Genomic DNA, 15,140 nt, shown 5'->3' on the forward strand with positions numbered 1-15,140 from the left:
CCAGGAAAACTATTTGCCACATGATGACAGTTTTTCTCTCTTAAAATGGTTTTTAACTGATTTTATGACTCTGTGTTGATGCACATCAATGGCTGCTTTTGCTAGGTCACTGCTGCCGTCTTTCCATCTCAACATTGTGTTAAGACACACCCATGTTTCTACAAAGCACATGCTGAGCTAACGGGGGAAATTAAACTGTCTGAATCCTTCTAGTCAGCGTGTTGCTGTTTTCCTGATGTTGTCAGCTGACAACCTAATACTCAGAATCGATACCCTGATAAATCAGTGGCCCGGAAACAAAAACGCCGTCTGACCCGTTAGGTTTTTCCCTCATTGTACGTTGTGATCCACTGGATTGCTTCCTGCAAATAAATCAGCTGCAATTAAAGCAGGCTGCTATGAACAAAGGCCTGCTGTTCTGAACACAGATGAAAACGGTCATCGCTGCAGGCAGCCAAGCGCTCGCTTTATATCGCCAAGCTGCACTTGTATTTACAAGATTTGCAGAAGGGCAATAAATTCAGGAAACAAGAGTAACGCAATAACTCTCACTTTATTTATTTTAAAACCTGAATGACCGGTCGCTGTTTTTCTGATTGGTTTTTCTGGCTGATATTTGTCTTTTAAATCAGTTTGACAAACGAGAGATATTACCAGGAGATTGAATGAATAAACTTTAATCTAAGCCAGTCCATATATAGCGCTGTCTGTAATGATCTATGAAAAACTGAGATGACGATGGTCTGAAAGGGCATCTTCCATCCACGACCCGATTCTTGTTTAGAAACCGTTAATGAAACGCCTCTCATTTTATCTGTGTTCCTCATCTTGCTGCTACTTGACCGCCTTCCTTTTCCTCCTCAGCTCCGACGTTCTCATCGGAGCGCCCCGAGCCAACACCTCGTCCAGCAGCACCGTGGTGGAGAGGGGAGCCGTGTATAGTTGTCCCTGGAAGAACGCCGCCAGCTGCCAGCAGCTGCTGTTCGACGACAAAGGTAACCAGGAACAAACGCCCTGACGCACAGCGAGGGCAAAGAGCAGAGAGCGACGTGTTTGTGGGGCACACAGTCACCGCCATACAGTTACCCTAAATAAAAAAAGGAGTAATGCATAGTTCATGCTGTCACTTTTACCGTTATCACAATAGCTCCACAAAACATCGTGATAAAACTGTAAGTCCATATCGCCCACCTCTACTGTGTCGGCGTCAGCATTTCGGTTTTAGTCAGGCACAGCTGCAGGAGATGACAGAGTTAACCACAGTGGGTTTAATAAAAGGAGTCTGCTCCATGCTGCACTTCCTGACTCATGGCTAACTGTGAAAACGGTCTAAATTTGTCACAGACAGAATGACCCCAGAGTGACCTGGAAACAAAACGCCGTCTTTACCCGCCAGGTTAGAAAATAAAGCAAGCCGGTGAACACAGGCCTGCTGTGGCCACAAATGAATAACTTTGTGTTTTACAGTGTAATCAATAGGTTAATGAGGGCTGAGCTCGATATGCTGCTGTTGCCTCGTGTCGGGACACATTCAGGAATGTATTTTAAAGGAGGAATGCAGGCTCATCTGCAGAGGCAAGTTCTCTTCCCCCCGTTTCTCCAAGTTGGAAGTGTTTCTTTAATGGGCTGTCGCCCCAGCCTTAAAAAGTCTGAAATTCATCTGCCTTAAAATGCCTTAAATTAATCAGGAAACAAGCAACAAGCTGGCCATAAATACTCTAATCAAATGTCTTAAGTTTTGTTGTGTATCCTCCTGGCCTGTATTTAATATTTGCCTGTATGCAACCAGGTTGTCTACATTTTAAAACAATTTCAGTCATTTAAACATGTTTTATTCTACATTATGAGAACATTCTGATTGAAAAATATATAATCATAAACATTGATCATTTTCAATTGGTTACAATTGTCAAGTGAAAATTTTTTTCTTGCTGAGTAATAAACTATATTTTGATAAAACAAATAAATTATGCAAGTTTTTTTAATTTAATGTGTGGATCACTGTAGACAAAAAACAAGTTTTGCATGTTGTCCTTAAATTTCAGTTATTAAAAGAAAGACATTTAATTTGCTTATTTTTGTAAGGTCAATTTTCTTCCAGTTTTCTTGCCTAGAAAAATATTGAGTTTATTTTCAGCAATAAGAACAGGATTTGGGTGAAGTTTCTTTGAAAACGCTCGTTGTATTTAGCTAAGTTTAATAAATGAATTGTATAATTTTTGAACTGCAAAAAAATCACTTGGTTATCTGCTCTGTGACATATCCTTCTGCTCTTTCCTTCCTGCTTCAGTCAGAAATGAGAGATATTACTGAAACGTGATGTGGCAAATTAATATTCAGGAACTTTATCTGACAAGGTGCAGGAGACAGGAAGCCAGTTTTGCGGTTGGTTTATTACTTCCTTATCAGCATCTCTTGTTGCGTGGCAGCATTGCCTCACTCTTAAGGTCTAACTCTGACTATCACGGTCTCTTACAAATATGACTTCCAAACACATTTTAACCCCAGATGAAACACACAAGCCTGGTATATTTCCTAATCGCTGTAAGACTCGGTAATAGCTGTCATGCACGGCCTGAATCATCGGTCCAGATCTGCATATGACTCACTTTGTTTTCCTCCAGGAGATAAAAACAATGAGTACTAAGAAAAACCTTGAAACTGTTTTAGAAAACCAAGGAAAGCGTTTCCATTAACCCAGAAGGCAGAGGAACGGAGAAACGAGCTCCATCTTGCAGAGCCTAAAACGTTCCCTCAGAGCAACTCGTGGTGCAATCACCGTCAGGTGTGCCGACTTTCCCAATTGCGACGCATTGATGTTTCTCCGCCTGACAACCGGAGGTATTTCCATTATGTTGTGGCTTGTATCTGTTCCCATTCCTTCCCTGCTGTCAGAACGGCAGCTGGGTAAACACTCTAGTGCACAAACTTCATTTTAGCTGATTTTTGGTGGCGTCGTTCACACTTTCTAATCACTGTAACTTTGCAAAATGCGTTGGTTTGGCTCGCATACGGGCCCACGTAAAAACGGCCAACCGATTCCCGTCTGCTTAGCGCTCTGCGTCGGAACGAGAGCTCACGTGTAACACTCAGCAGTTTCTTGAAATCAGGTCAGCTCTAAAAGCAGAGAAAACACTGGAAAGCTCCGATAAACAGAGAGAAGCTTTTGGAGCCGCTGGAACACAGAGCAGTTCAGGCCAAGAGGGACGGCCGTGTGTTTGTGGGCCGGGGAGCTATTGTGTGTGTGTGAGTGTGTAGTCGAGTCTGGTTGGTATTCTGTGGCAGACCTCAGCAAACTGAAGTTGGCTGTAACAAACACACCACACTCTAAAACAGTGCAGCCCTCACCCCCTCCCACTCGATATCCACTAAATAGACACTACGGCCTCGATATTCCACATGCTTGGAATAATTTGTGTGCTAAGTTATGACTGTGTCATTTCAGAGCAACATAGACAAACAAAATAAACACTTGATGTTCCTTTGACCTTGGGTTTCATTGATGATTTCACAATAAAATGCTGCAAACGTTTAAAAACATGCTGCTGATTTTGAAAAATAAAGTGTTACAGCAGCGCAAACAGGTAAATTGAGACTAGAAATATCTGCATATAATTAACATTGAGCGTATATGTCGATTGAAAATGACAGTAGAAGTAGGATAAGCAATCTACAGTGCTGCATATTAGAAATGCAATATTAGTACCAGTTATTGGAAGGCGTTTATCATATCAGCTATCATTTATCGTGATAAATTGCTTATCAAGATAACAGTTTTGATTTATTGGTGTCACAATAATTTCCAAACCTCCCAGAACTGTTCTTCATGTTGGGATCGATAGCTTTACCATTTTGCTCCCTTTCCACAGGTTTAGCTTTCAATCTCCTCTCCATTCACAGCGTTCTCTTAAGAGACAGAGTCCAGTGGACCTCACAAGGTTTTTTTTTACCTTGTGTGGCGGGTCACATTGACCCCGGACTGCACTTTTAAGTGTTTTTTTTTTTTTTTTGTCTGTGTGGTTTCGGGAACTGACGGTCTGACGGGACACCCCTCCCCGCTTCCCCTCTATTCAAATGGGTGAAATCTGCTGTTGTCCTCTTGAGCGTTGCACTAAATTGATTTGTATAATATATTAGAATTTGCCCGCGATTGTGTTAATGCGGGCCAGAAATTCACAAAAAAAAATTCAAGGTTTTATGAAGGAAGTGATGACTTTTGACTTTGTTCCCTTCTATCTGGAATACATGTGTGGGAGTTTAACTCCTGTTTTGTTTTTTTGTTGTTTTTTTTAACCCTAAAAACTGAAGCAGTTGCAAATGTCCACATCTGAACTGGAGTTTAAAAGCTGTTAGTCAGAGATTAATATTGGCTATTCTTATAAAGTCTGTAAGTTTTGATGTCACTTTTCTTTGATTTCCCTTCATAAGCTTACTTTGAAGTTGGCAATAAAAGCAACCATCAATGAAATTAGGAAACTATTGACTTGTTGTGGTTGTTGCGGGAAACTGTGTGACTCTTTTAAATCGGCGTAACCTTAAATTTCCCTACTCTGTAGACGTCCAGTGTTCTCCATGTCAGCCACAGTGTCAGTGGGTTAGGTTTCTTGGCTTCTGAGAGACTTGTTGGAACACCTGTGGAGCATTTGGCCTCATGCGGCGCTCAGTTCCAGGCATTTTATGCCCATAAAAGGTAAATTCATCTTACATGGCCTTATTAAGTGCAAGTTGTGTAGCAGGCTGTTCAAACAGGATGTTTATGTTCTCGCTGCATTCAGGCTGCAGGCCTAATGTTGCAGAAAGATGGATCTAGCAAACATCTGCACTGCTCCAGTGCCTTTAAGAAAAACTGACACTGAGAGGCTGTAGGGCCCAACAGAAACAGTTACTGAGTGGCCTAGTTGGATTGTTTTTGTGCGTGCGTGTGCGTGTGCGTGTGTGTGTTTTCTTACAAAGGAAGTCTTTGTTTTTGATTTGACCTGCATGATTGCTGACCAAAGCTTCACTGGAATGGCAGAATTAACTGGAAGTCATTTGTGTGTGTGAGGATATGTGTGTGTGGCTTGTTTCTGACTCATCGGTCGTCTTTTTCACTTTGACCAACTCACCACTGTTCACCACAGTCTTTTGTTCCTGCTGTTTCTTTTAAACTCCCTTTTAGATGTCAGCCATCTGATGTTAAAATGTACTTTCCAGCTATTTTGAGCAACATGTAGCGGCAGCTACGCTGAAACAAAACGATGTAAATATCTCCGATGTAAATCTGCAAAGTTTTCTACTCTGCAATTATGCCGTCTTGTCTGCACGGTAAGATGCGTGCCAAAATTATACATCCATTAACATATAGCAGCAGTTATTTAAAGCATAAAAATTTTAATTTTGTAAAAGAACAATTTAATAAGGAAGATATTTACTCCAAAGTGTTTCCACTTTGAAATGACTGCGTCTGACATTTTACATGATTTTCTACAGCATGTCCTTCTACTGCAACATGTCATTCAACACCAAGATTTTAACTAAACAACCTTTAATTAATGTGAAAAACTAACTAAACATTTTCAACCAAAAGCTCCTAACGTGATGCTCAGGAGGAGAGTGGCAGATGTCACCGTAGGAGAAAAGAGTTGTCCCATCAGACCGTCAGTTCCTGAAACCACACCAAAAGAAAAGACAAAAAAGAAAGCTTGTGGGGTGGACCACATTCCCATTAGGCCACTGATGGTTTAATTATTAGTAAATGTCTCTAAATGAACATTTTGAAACACTCAGGTCCTTGTTTGGTTAAATAGTAATTCAAGTGTTTCATAATTGAAGTTTAAAACTTCATGAGAATCACCCACAATATATGCATATGCTTAGAACATTGCAACTATTTTAAATACCGCTTACCATATGTTGTCATTTTCTCATGAATTAAGGGAGATATGTTCTTTCCTGAGCCTGAACTGTAATCATGTTGATCATCCTTGAAATCATCAACCGTCTCTATGATTATTATGAGCATCATCTGAGCTGGTTTTTGAGTTCTGACCCAATAGGCCAGGGAGGATTTTGGTTGCAGCATTAGCGCTAGTGTTGCTAGTGTAGCTTTATGGTTGTAGAGTCATGTTCCTCTTTCTCAACGGGTTTCTGTCAACCCGTTGGTTTAGGAGGCAAGCGCTCAAATGGACAACAAAAACAGTCTGTTGTCATGGCTACAGGTCTTCTAACATGGTAAATAGTTGACAGCAAACACTTTGCACCATTGGTGAATGATTCATTACCATACGGAGAGATTAGGGGCTCCAGATCTACTGCGTTGCCAAACTGGGGTAAACAAATCCTGTTCAAATTTGTCCACAGTGTCCGGTTGGCTTAAATGTGATTTAGCTGACACTTTTCTGGTAACACAGTTCTGAGAATCAAAGGAGTTTTAAAATCCACTTTCCACATAAATGTTTTTATTTAATCAGGCTGGAAAATCCTAAACTGGGTGGAATATTTGTCTACTTCCCTCATCTACTCGTCTGTTTCCTTTGTGTTAGATTTGTCTGTGATTTATCTCTATTTATCTAAGTGACTCAGAGCTAAGTGATGTTTTCGAGCTGTGGTCTCTGAACTCAGCACGGCTTTACTCCTCTGTCTGTGGGCAGAGAACTGGACAGAACCAGCCGCTGTCGCCTCCATTATCAGCGCTCTGTTCGTACATACAAAGTGTCGGTGTCAAATTTTGGTATGCGTCCCAGTTCTTGACTTGTTTCCTTACAGCTGCAGTATTGTAACTTTTATAAAAGTATATATATATTTTTTTAAATTTTAAAACTGTAACCATGTTGTGACAGTGTGTTATGTGGCAGATAATCTGTGAAAAGATCCATCTCCTCCACCTCCTCCCTGCGCTGCTGTTGCCATGTGATGAGAAACGCTAAAACCAACCAATCAGAGCCAAGAGGCGGGTCTTAGCGCTGTCAGTCAACCTTGTGAATGCTAATGTGCAAATGGTGGAGAAACAGCTTATCATTACAAAAAGCCGTTCATCCATTGTCCTCAGAGGCCATGCTAACTAGCTTTAGCATTCACGACAGGCATGAATAACAGCGCTAAGACCCTCTTCCTGCCTCTTATTGTTTAGTTTTTAATCTGATTATGTCTCATGCAATGCTGTCATGACATGGTGACAGCTTCAACAAATATGTCAGAAAAATATTTTTTAAAAGTTACTCACTGCGATCCGGTGAGACAAAATCTTCTTATCCGTTTTTATGCCCCAGGTATCCACAGTTTTACCCTTAAATTTCACTAGAGATTCACTAATCAAAGCCCATTTCCAATGACGCCTTTTTACACTCCAGGTTTTTTACTAGAAGACTCATCCTGCTTTTTAACACGGATCAGCCTTGCTGGAATACATTACTCCTTCCTGGTATCTGTTGAAATCTCACTGACAGTTTGGAAGTAGAAAGCCCAGGCAGCACGTGTCGCTATGGTGCCCCAGAGATAATCAGCCCTCAGACCAGCTGTGTCGGTCCTGACCTCCTGACCTTTGCCGCATGTCTATTCCCCGCTGACTTCATATTTTTCCTGTCTGAAGCTCATGAATCTTCTGAATGACAAACTAAGACGTCCCTGCAGAAAATTATTTTTCCTCCTTTCTGTTTACTTTTTCCAACTCGCTGCCACAGGAAGTGATGAACGTTGAGTCTTCGTTGTCCAGTAAGAACTGACACACTAGTTCTTGGTTACGGTGCATTCACTGATGTTTAGACTACAGTCAGATACCGCTTACCAGCTGATTCTGTGAAAGAACACTATTTTCTGTAATCTAATTTAACAATCATCTCTTGTGTTTTGTTTTTTTTCATAGATGACCGATTTAAAGATGGCAATCAGATCGAGTTTAAGTCCAAACAGTGGTTTGGTGCCTCAGTGCGTTCTGATGGAGAACACATCCTGGTAAGATCTTAAACACACACATTTGGGTTCAGTTCTCACTAGCTCTGATCAAATTACAAATGTTACAAAAACTTTCTCTAAAAAAACCAAACAATTTTGTAATCTCTGTCCCTCCATCAGATAAGAAGGTCAATTTAAATTACAAGTAAAAAAGTTTGTTCGCAGTTTGTTTGTGGTTTTTGCCAGCGGTTGTTGATTGTGTGACGCGAAAAAAAGTGTTTCCATTGCAGTTTTGCGAAATAAACCCATTTTGATAAGGCCAAAAATACACTTCATCCTTGCGGTAAAACTTTTTTTTATCAAAAAACAAGTATTTTATGAAAATGTATTTTCGCAATGTCAGATTGCTGAATTATATGGCCAATGAAAACACAGCTACTGCGGAGCACAGACTGCTCAAACTGGAGATATTAAGTGTTGCCTGGCATTCAGTCGTTTCCATTTTGTGGCCACTTTACGTTGAGGATTAAAATGTGAGGAACATTAATGTAAATGCAATGAGCGCAAAATTTATAAGATTGATAGAACAGATGTGCATTCTCTCCAGAAATCCTCTGGATTGGGCGCTGGGCCAAAAATGTCAAAGTAATGAGAAATAGACATAAAAGTCCTCATAGTTTTATTACTTATTAGTTTGTTTGGCTGAAGGGTGTTGTGTATCTAAAGATGGTTACAGAAATACCAAAGTCCAGGTTGTGGGGTGGGTCAGGGGAATTGGAAGCATGGAAACCCTCACCTCCTCTTGAACCTGAACAAAACAAAGAGCGGGATTGTGCAGCAGTAGAAATAAGCAGAAGACCTTTTCCATGAAGACGTACAACGTGTAGGAGGTGAGGGAATATAAACCCCGTGGTTCACACCTGGGCAACACATTGGACTGGAGATGAAATGGTAAACACATAAGACTACCTCAGCTATAGATTAAACACATTCACCTCATCTTCCCATTGCTTTATGCTGCTGTGACGCCAAAAATCCCAAAACACTGGGAGTCCTTCTTCCACCTGGAAAGATTCTGAATATTACAGTAGTTAAAACAAACTGTTCTTGTTTTAAAAGAAAAACAGTCTAAGGTGTCTTCAGTTGGCTGAAGTTGACTTGGAGTCATGTAGAGTACTAATTAAATGGTTTTATTGTGAAAAAGAGAACCTGAAACCTAAATCCATTTCATGTAACAGCTCAGAAATCTGCAACATTGTTACCTTGTTTCTTCTATTTTCACGTTTCATCGTCGTTATCTTGCCTAGTGCTTAGGGGTGCACCGATAAATCATTCCCGATTTCCTCAATTTTGGGAGACTGGCCAATAGTTACATGTGAAACCGATCTTATCCACCTCCACAAAGGTCAGAAAACCAGCCGCTGTTCCCTTTTACTCTACTACAAGAAAGGGCTGACAGACGGACCCGTCTACATAGTTACGTCTTCACATACACAGTCAACAATAGTCACCCCACTGTTGTCAATTTGACGAGACTCGTGATGTATAAAAGATAAAGAGACTAATTGTTAATGCTACAACATCTAGGTCAAGAAAGGTGTTAATTAAAAAAAGAAAAGTAGGCTGGCCATGCTAACTTGGCTAGCTTGACTTTGATAATCTTGAGCTATAGATGTACTGTGGAATTTGGTGTGTTTCAGATCAGTTAAAAAAAGAAGAACAATGAAATCCACACACCAACTCTGACAGACCATAAGTAGAGCAGGTGTTTAAATCAGCTAATCAGCCACCCTGTGTAGAGATGATCACTTTCAATAATCGTTAAACACACATTCAGCCTGAAAACATAATTCTTCACCAGATTGGATGGTCTGTCCTCAGAGAGATGTTGTGAGTCAGTTGCTTTGGGAACGGGTCTGTGTAGCGTAGACAACACAGAGGGTGAGGGAGAACAAAAGAATATGAGTGGTTTTGAGCTATTTTTGATGGTTTTTCTATGTTATTCTTTCCTTTGCTATAATGCACTGCACTAAATTAATAATACCTACATCCCCAGGTTTCACTTTGTTCAAATTGCTCCCAGTAGAACCATAGGTTGGCTCCTTCTGAGATTTAAAAAATTGGTATTGGCCAAAATCTGAATCGGCAGGTCAGGCTTGTTGTTAAAGTTTGCTGATCTGTGATTGACCAGAAAACCGGCGCTCCCTCTGCTAGTGACGGTTTCCTCCGAGCCTGGGTTCTGCACTCAGAACGTGTCCGTTGTGTTTCAGGCCTGCGCTCCCCTCTACCAGTGGTCCACCTTCGGCTTCAGCGAGAGGGAGCCTGTGGGAACGTGTTACCTGAAGAAAGGAGACACGGTGGTGGAATACTCCCCCTGCAGATCCAGTACGTTCCTCATTGTGTTATTGGATGCTTGATTCGAGGTCATCATGGAGCTTAGGCGGGAAATTAAATCACTCCCAGAACTTAACAGCAAATCTTCCAGCTCAAGCTGAAAATAACAACAGAACATTACTCGGGAGGCCTTCCGGTCTCGGCCTTTATAAATGTGAGATTGGGCTTTGATGTTTCCACTGTTTGACTTTTTTTTTTTCCAGGTTCCCACACTCCAGAAGGACAGGGTTTCTGCCAGGCTGGCTTCAGCGCAGACTTTGTTAAGGTAGGCAAGCAGCACAAACCCAAACAGATCATCATTTAAATATTTATGGGGTTAGTTTTAAACAGTTTTTATTATGTGACATAGACCTGTGAGGCCGATTCATGCAGTAAACTGTAAATGAAGTGAGCTTGTGCAGTGTGTGTGAAGTCAGATCGTCACTCATGCTGCTTATATCCTGGAGCTGCTCAGTTCCACTTTTGATTCCTGCTTCCAGTTGCAGTGCTGCTAGAGTTTAATGACTAATTGGAGAAAATCATAAAACTCTTAAGTAAACATGTCTGGATTTCAAGGACTTTTTATTTTCTGTAAATCGATCATTAAGTGTTCAAATTGAGATCTCTAGCAATATTATTATTATAGAAATTAACACAATTCTGCATTTAAATTGAACAACAAAACAAAGCATAGTTAGAAATAAATGCATAAAATAGATATAAATTCATGCTAAAGGTGAAATGAAATAGCATGTTCAATTACACTGAGGAACACTTTGGATTATGTAATCTTAATTCTAAAAAAATAACAGAAAAGCCTCAGCAAAAAGACTGAGGTCCAAAACAACCATTGTATTTTTATGAGTTTTCTGCTGTTCATGGTGTTAAAAATCTTTGGTTACGCTGATAGAAGTTTGTAGGTAGCATCAGCGTCAAAATTAGTTCTTGTTTGAAAAGTCAAAATGAAGACTAGTTTATTCCAGCATCCATGTTTGTTTTTATTTTATCCTTTGAATACAGGAGGTCTTTGATTCTTCCCCCATCACAGGAGTATAAACATGTCCTGATGTTTATGAAGCTAAAAAGTAAAGTGAAAGTAATACTGAATTTGCTTTTTCTTTCTTTTTTTTCTGTTTGTGGCTTCAGAAAAGTAACAGAGTTGTGGTGGGAGGACCGGGCAGCTTCTACTGGCAGGGTGAGTGTTCAGGGTTCAGAGCTGGATACATTACTTTTCTGTCTTTTTTTTTTTGGTATCTGGGTGCAGATACCACCTCCAGGATTTCTTGTTTGTGCTCTCAAGGTTTCCTCTGGATGGTTATTCTGATACACATTAGACCTTGATATAATCAGAATGAGTCTGGGCTTTAGTCTCTATTGTCAGAGTGTTTTGGCCAAGACATGTAAGAGCTAAAAAGCAGTAATTAATGACAACAAAAGCATTCAGGCCCAAAAGAGGCACCCATCACAACAGAATGTTAACATAAATAGTATCTGTTTTATATTTTCCTTCTACATTTTCCTTCATTTGTGCATGTAATGATTTACAGTTGCTGGTAGGTGGATCTTATTATATTTGGACAGAGCTGAGCCGCCCTCTCTGCTCCCATCTGTTTCCTGCCTTTAAATGACACTAAGTTGCTCCCAGGCCTCTAATGTTTTAATCCTTTTTTTAAATAAATAGTGTCACGTCTAGCTGAAGCAGAGCGTCTCAAATATGTCAGAGATCCACAGAGAGCTGATAGCTGGGCGAACAAACTCCCACGTTTCCTTAAGCAACAGAGTAAAGATTTGTCCACCTGTCTTACGGCTGAGACAAAATCCCACAGTGGAGCTGAGCTGCAATGTTCAGTCAGAAACTCTTTTTTCCAACGTTGATCCACGTATTTGACAGACGCACTCGCTCGGTATCGAGCCGAGAAAACTGTTCTGACTGTGAGCAGTTCGGTATAAATCTGACTCTGTGCCTCGTCTCACACCGGACAGCAGCTTGCGTCATCGCCGCCTTAAGAGTTTAATGAGGAGGTGAGGTTCAGGTGGGCCGAGCGGCAGACGATGTGTCCACGGCGGCGGATGGTTGTAATCCCCGTCAGCCCGTCTGACCTCAGAGGGCGTGACAGCGGCTGCATCCTGAGCGCTGACTCAGGAGCATGCATGTTTTCTGGCTGCGTGGAGCGGCTCCTCCTTGGCTGTGTTCTCCTAATTATTGTTTCCTGTTGAGTCAACACTCGCACAACCACACACACACACACACACACACACACACACACACACATAGAGAGCTCTGTTTCTGATTAGATGGCTGTTAGCATCTTGTCCCTGTGGCTGCTGTAATAATGTCAGGTTTTTTTTCTACACCCAAAGTGTTCTTTAAAATGAGGGGGAAAAAAACATTCACTCGTTTCTCTCTCTGTACATTTCTCCTTCCTAACTTTATGTTTTAGATTTTCTTTTCCAGTTTTGTACTTTTCAGATTGCGGGATCCTGAGTCTCGATTTGTTCCTCATCGTTCTCTTCTTCTCTCCTCAGGCCAGTTGATTTCAGACAACGTCGACGAGATTTTAAAACGCTTCAACAACGACTATGTCACGCCGTATTCGACCACGCTTTCCACCAAATCAGCTGGTGCCCAGTATGACGACAGCTACCTCGGTATTCACACACACACACACACACCCACACACACACACACACACACACACACACTCCTGATTAAGACGCTCCATGCTGCCAAAGGTTTTCGCTCAATTATCAGATTCAGGTGTTCCAATCACTGCTACGGCCGCAGGTGTTTAAAATCAAGCAGGTATTTCACAGAGGAGTTGAGATTGGCTAAAGGGCAGTTGCATAAAGAGTGGGTTTCCATGGCGATCCGCTTCAATCCAAGCCTTACATCACCAAGTGTAATGCAAGGTTTTGGATGCAGTGCTGTAAAGCATGCCTTTAGGTCTGAAACGATTAATCGGACTCATCGCGATGAGTCGATAATTTAGTTAATCGTCAACTAATTTAGTGATCGATTAATCGTTTCAGCCATTTGCTGAAAGCAATACTCAGAGCAGTAATTAAGCCAAAACTGTACAAATGTATATCTATTGCCTTTAAAATGATAATAAAGAAACCTTTCTCCGTAAATGTTTTTTGCCTTCAGGCTTTTAGTTCCCAATTCAAATTTTGTAAAATAAATTTCTTACTAAGCTCCTTTTGCTACCCATAATTCTTAATCATTTAATCTAAAACATAATTAACAGATCACTGCTTGATGCTAAATCTAGGTAAGTCGAGCTTTTCACATGCTGATGTTGGAAGTATGTTCTTTTAGCTGTAGATCCATCCTTTGCTACAGATGATCAAACTTGCGCTAAAGGAATTCTGTGTTACTGCATTTTAGGCAGTAAAATTTTTATTTTATGATTTAAAAACCAAATTATTTGTTTATTTGCATTACTTAATGCATTTCTAATATTGTGTGGAAAAAAGTCTTAAATGGTTAAATGAAAAATCTGAAAGACGTGTCGAGTTTTTCATCCGATTAATCGATTAATCATCACAATAATCGATCGATCCAGCAGACGCGTCTGGGTTTGACCGTTTCCAGGGTAACAACATTTGCTTGCTTGTATCTATGAAGTGTACAGTTTGGCAGGAGGTCTCGGCTCCTTGGTTCCAGTGAAAGGAACTCCTAATTGTTCAGCACACCACAACTTCATGAACAACTTCCTGCCTCCATCTTTGTGGGAACAGTTTGGGACTCAGCCGCTTCCTGTTCCAACATGACCGCTTGTACCAGAACACAAGACAAGGTCCTTAAATATGTGGATTAGCAAGCTTGATGTAGGAAAACTTGACTTTTTGGTGGCTGAGTACTTTGAGGTCTTTACTGAGGGTTTTGAAGTGATTTCTTTTGTAATTTCTGCCACATTACTGTAAACACCATGACTTGAAACCTAGAAGATCACAGGATCTGAATCTTTCCTGAGTGATTTCACGTCTCTCTGTCGAACAGGATACTCTGTGACGGTCGGGGATTTCAACGAGGATGGGAAGGAAGGTATGTCCGCGCTGATTCCAACAGTACCAACACTTTTTTGAGGATGCATCTGTTTGTTTAGTTTTTTCCCCCCTCATAAAACTCAATGAACTGAAAACTGTTTGCAAAAATACATGAAGAGCTGAAACTGGGATAAATTTGCTAGTTGTTTGAAATAGAAGTCAATTCGATGTAGAATGTGAGTAATAAACAGAGGCTCTTAGAAACAAGAAATGTCTCTGGATTCTCCACTTGGATCTCATCTGTTCTCTCCTTTCTGTCCTCAACAGATTATGTGACTGGAGTACCGAGGGGGGACAAGGCTCTGGGTTATGTAAGTGTCACTTGTTGCATTTAAGCTTCTGTCGCCTGTCTGTGATGTGAGATAATAACTTTTTTTCTGCATTCTAGACAAATTGCATATCGATTTAGCAACAAGTTGTTTTTATGCTGCATCCACAAATGCCATCACTACCATTTCCCAGTTCCTGTTTCTATTTCTGCTTGCAGAATGCGTCTCGTCTTCTTGAAATAAACGAGAAGTGTTTTTTTGTTATTTTAAATTGATCTTAAAGCTGCAGTACGTAGCTTTTTTTTACCTTTTTCTTTTCTTACATATTAGTTGAAACTGTCACCATGTCGTTTGGTATGAGACAGATAATCTGTGAAAAGGTTGAGGTCCTCCATTTTCTCCCAGTGCTGACTAGAAACAACCAATCAGAGCCAGGAGGCGGGTCGTGTGTGGTGCTATTTTCACTTCCTCTCTTGCTCTCCGCTTCAGCTAGCGTAGCCTGTCATGAATGCTAAGGCTAGCAAGCATAGCCTCAGATGACTGCGGCTAAACGGTTTTCCTGTAAAGTTGTTTCAATGC

At 40.8% G+C, this 15,140-nt stretch overlaps 1 protein-coding gene across 1 annotated transcript in view; it reads left to right on the forward strand.

The window, feature by feature from the left end:
- Positions 1-15,140, forward strand: part of itgav (integrin, alpha V) — a 44,136-nt gene that overhangs the window by 4,526 nt on the left and 24,470 nt on the right. Inside the window, exons 2-9 of the mRNA XM_015005870.2 lie at positions 865-995; positions 7,841-7,929; positions 10,140-10,254; positions 10,467-10,528; positions 11,389-11,437; positions 12,769-12,891; positions 14,246-14,290; positions 14,560-14,603. Coding sequence (XP_014861356.2) covers positions 865-995; positions 7,841-7,929; positions 10,140-10,254; positions 10,467-10,528; positions 11,389-11,437; positions 12,769-12,891; positions 14,246-14,290; positions 14,560-14,603 — 658 coding nt within the window. The remainder of the gene's footprint in view (positions 1-864; positions 996-7,840; positions 7,930-10,139; positions 10,255-10,466; positions 10,529-11,388; positions 11,438-12,768; positions 12,892-14,245; positions 14,291-14,559; positions 14,604-15,140) is intronic.

This window comes from Poecilia mexicana, unplaced genomic scaffold, assembly GCF_051168715.1.
Source record: "Poecilia mexicana isolate PSO_F unplaced genomic scaffold, ASM5116871v1 scaffold_2, whole genome shotgun sequence".
Classification (NCBI taxonomy): domain Eukaryota; kingdom Metazoa; phylum Chordata; class Actinopteri; order Cyprinodontiformes; family Poeciliidae; genus Poecilia; species Poecilia mexicana.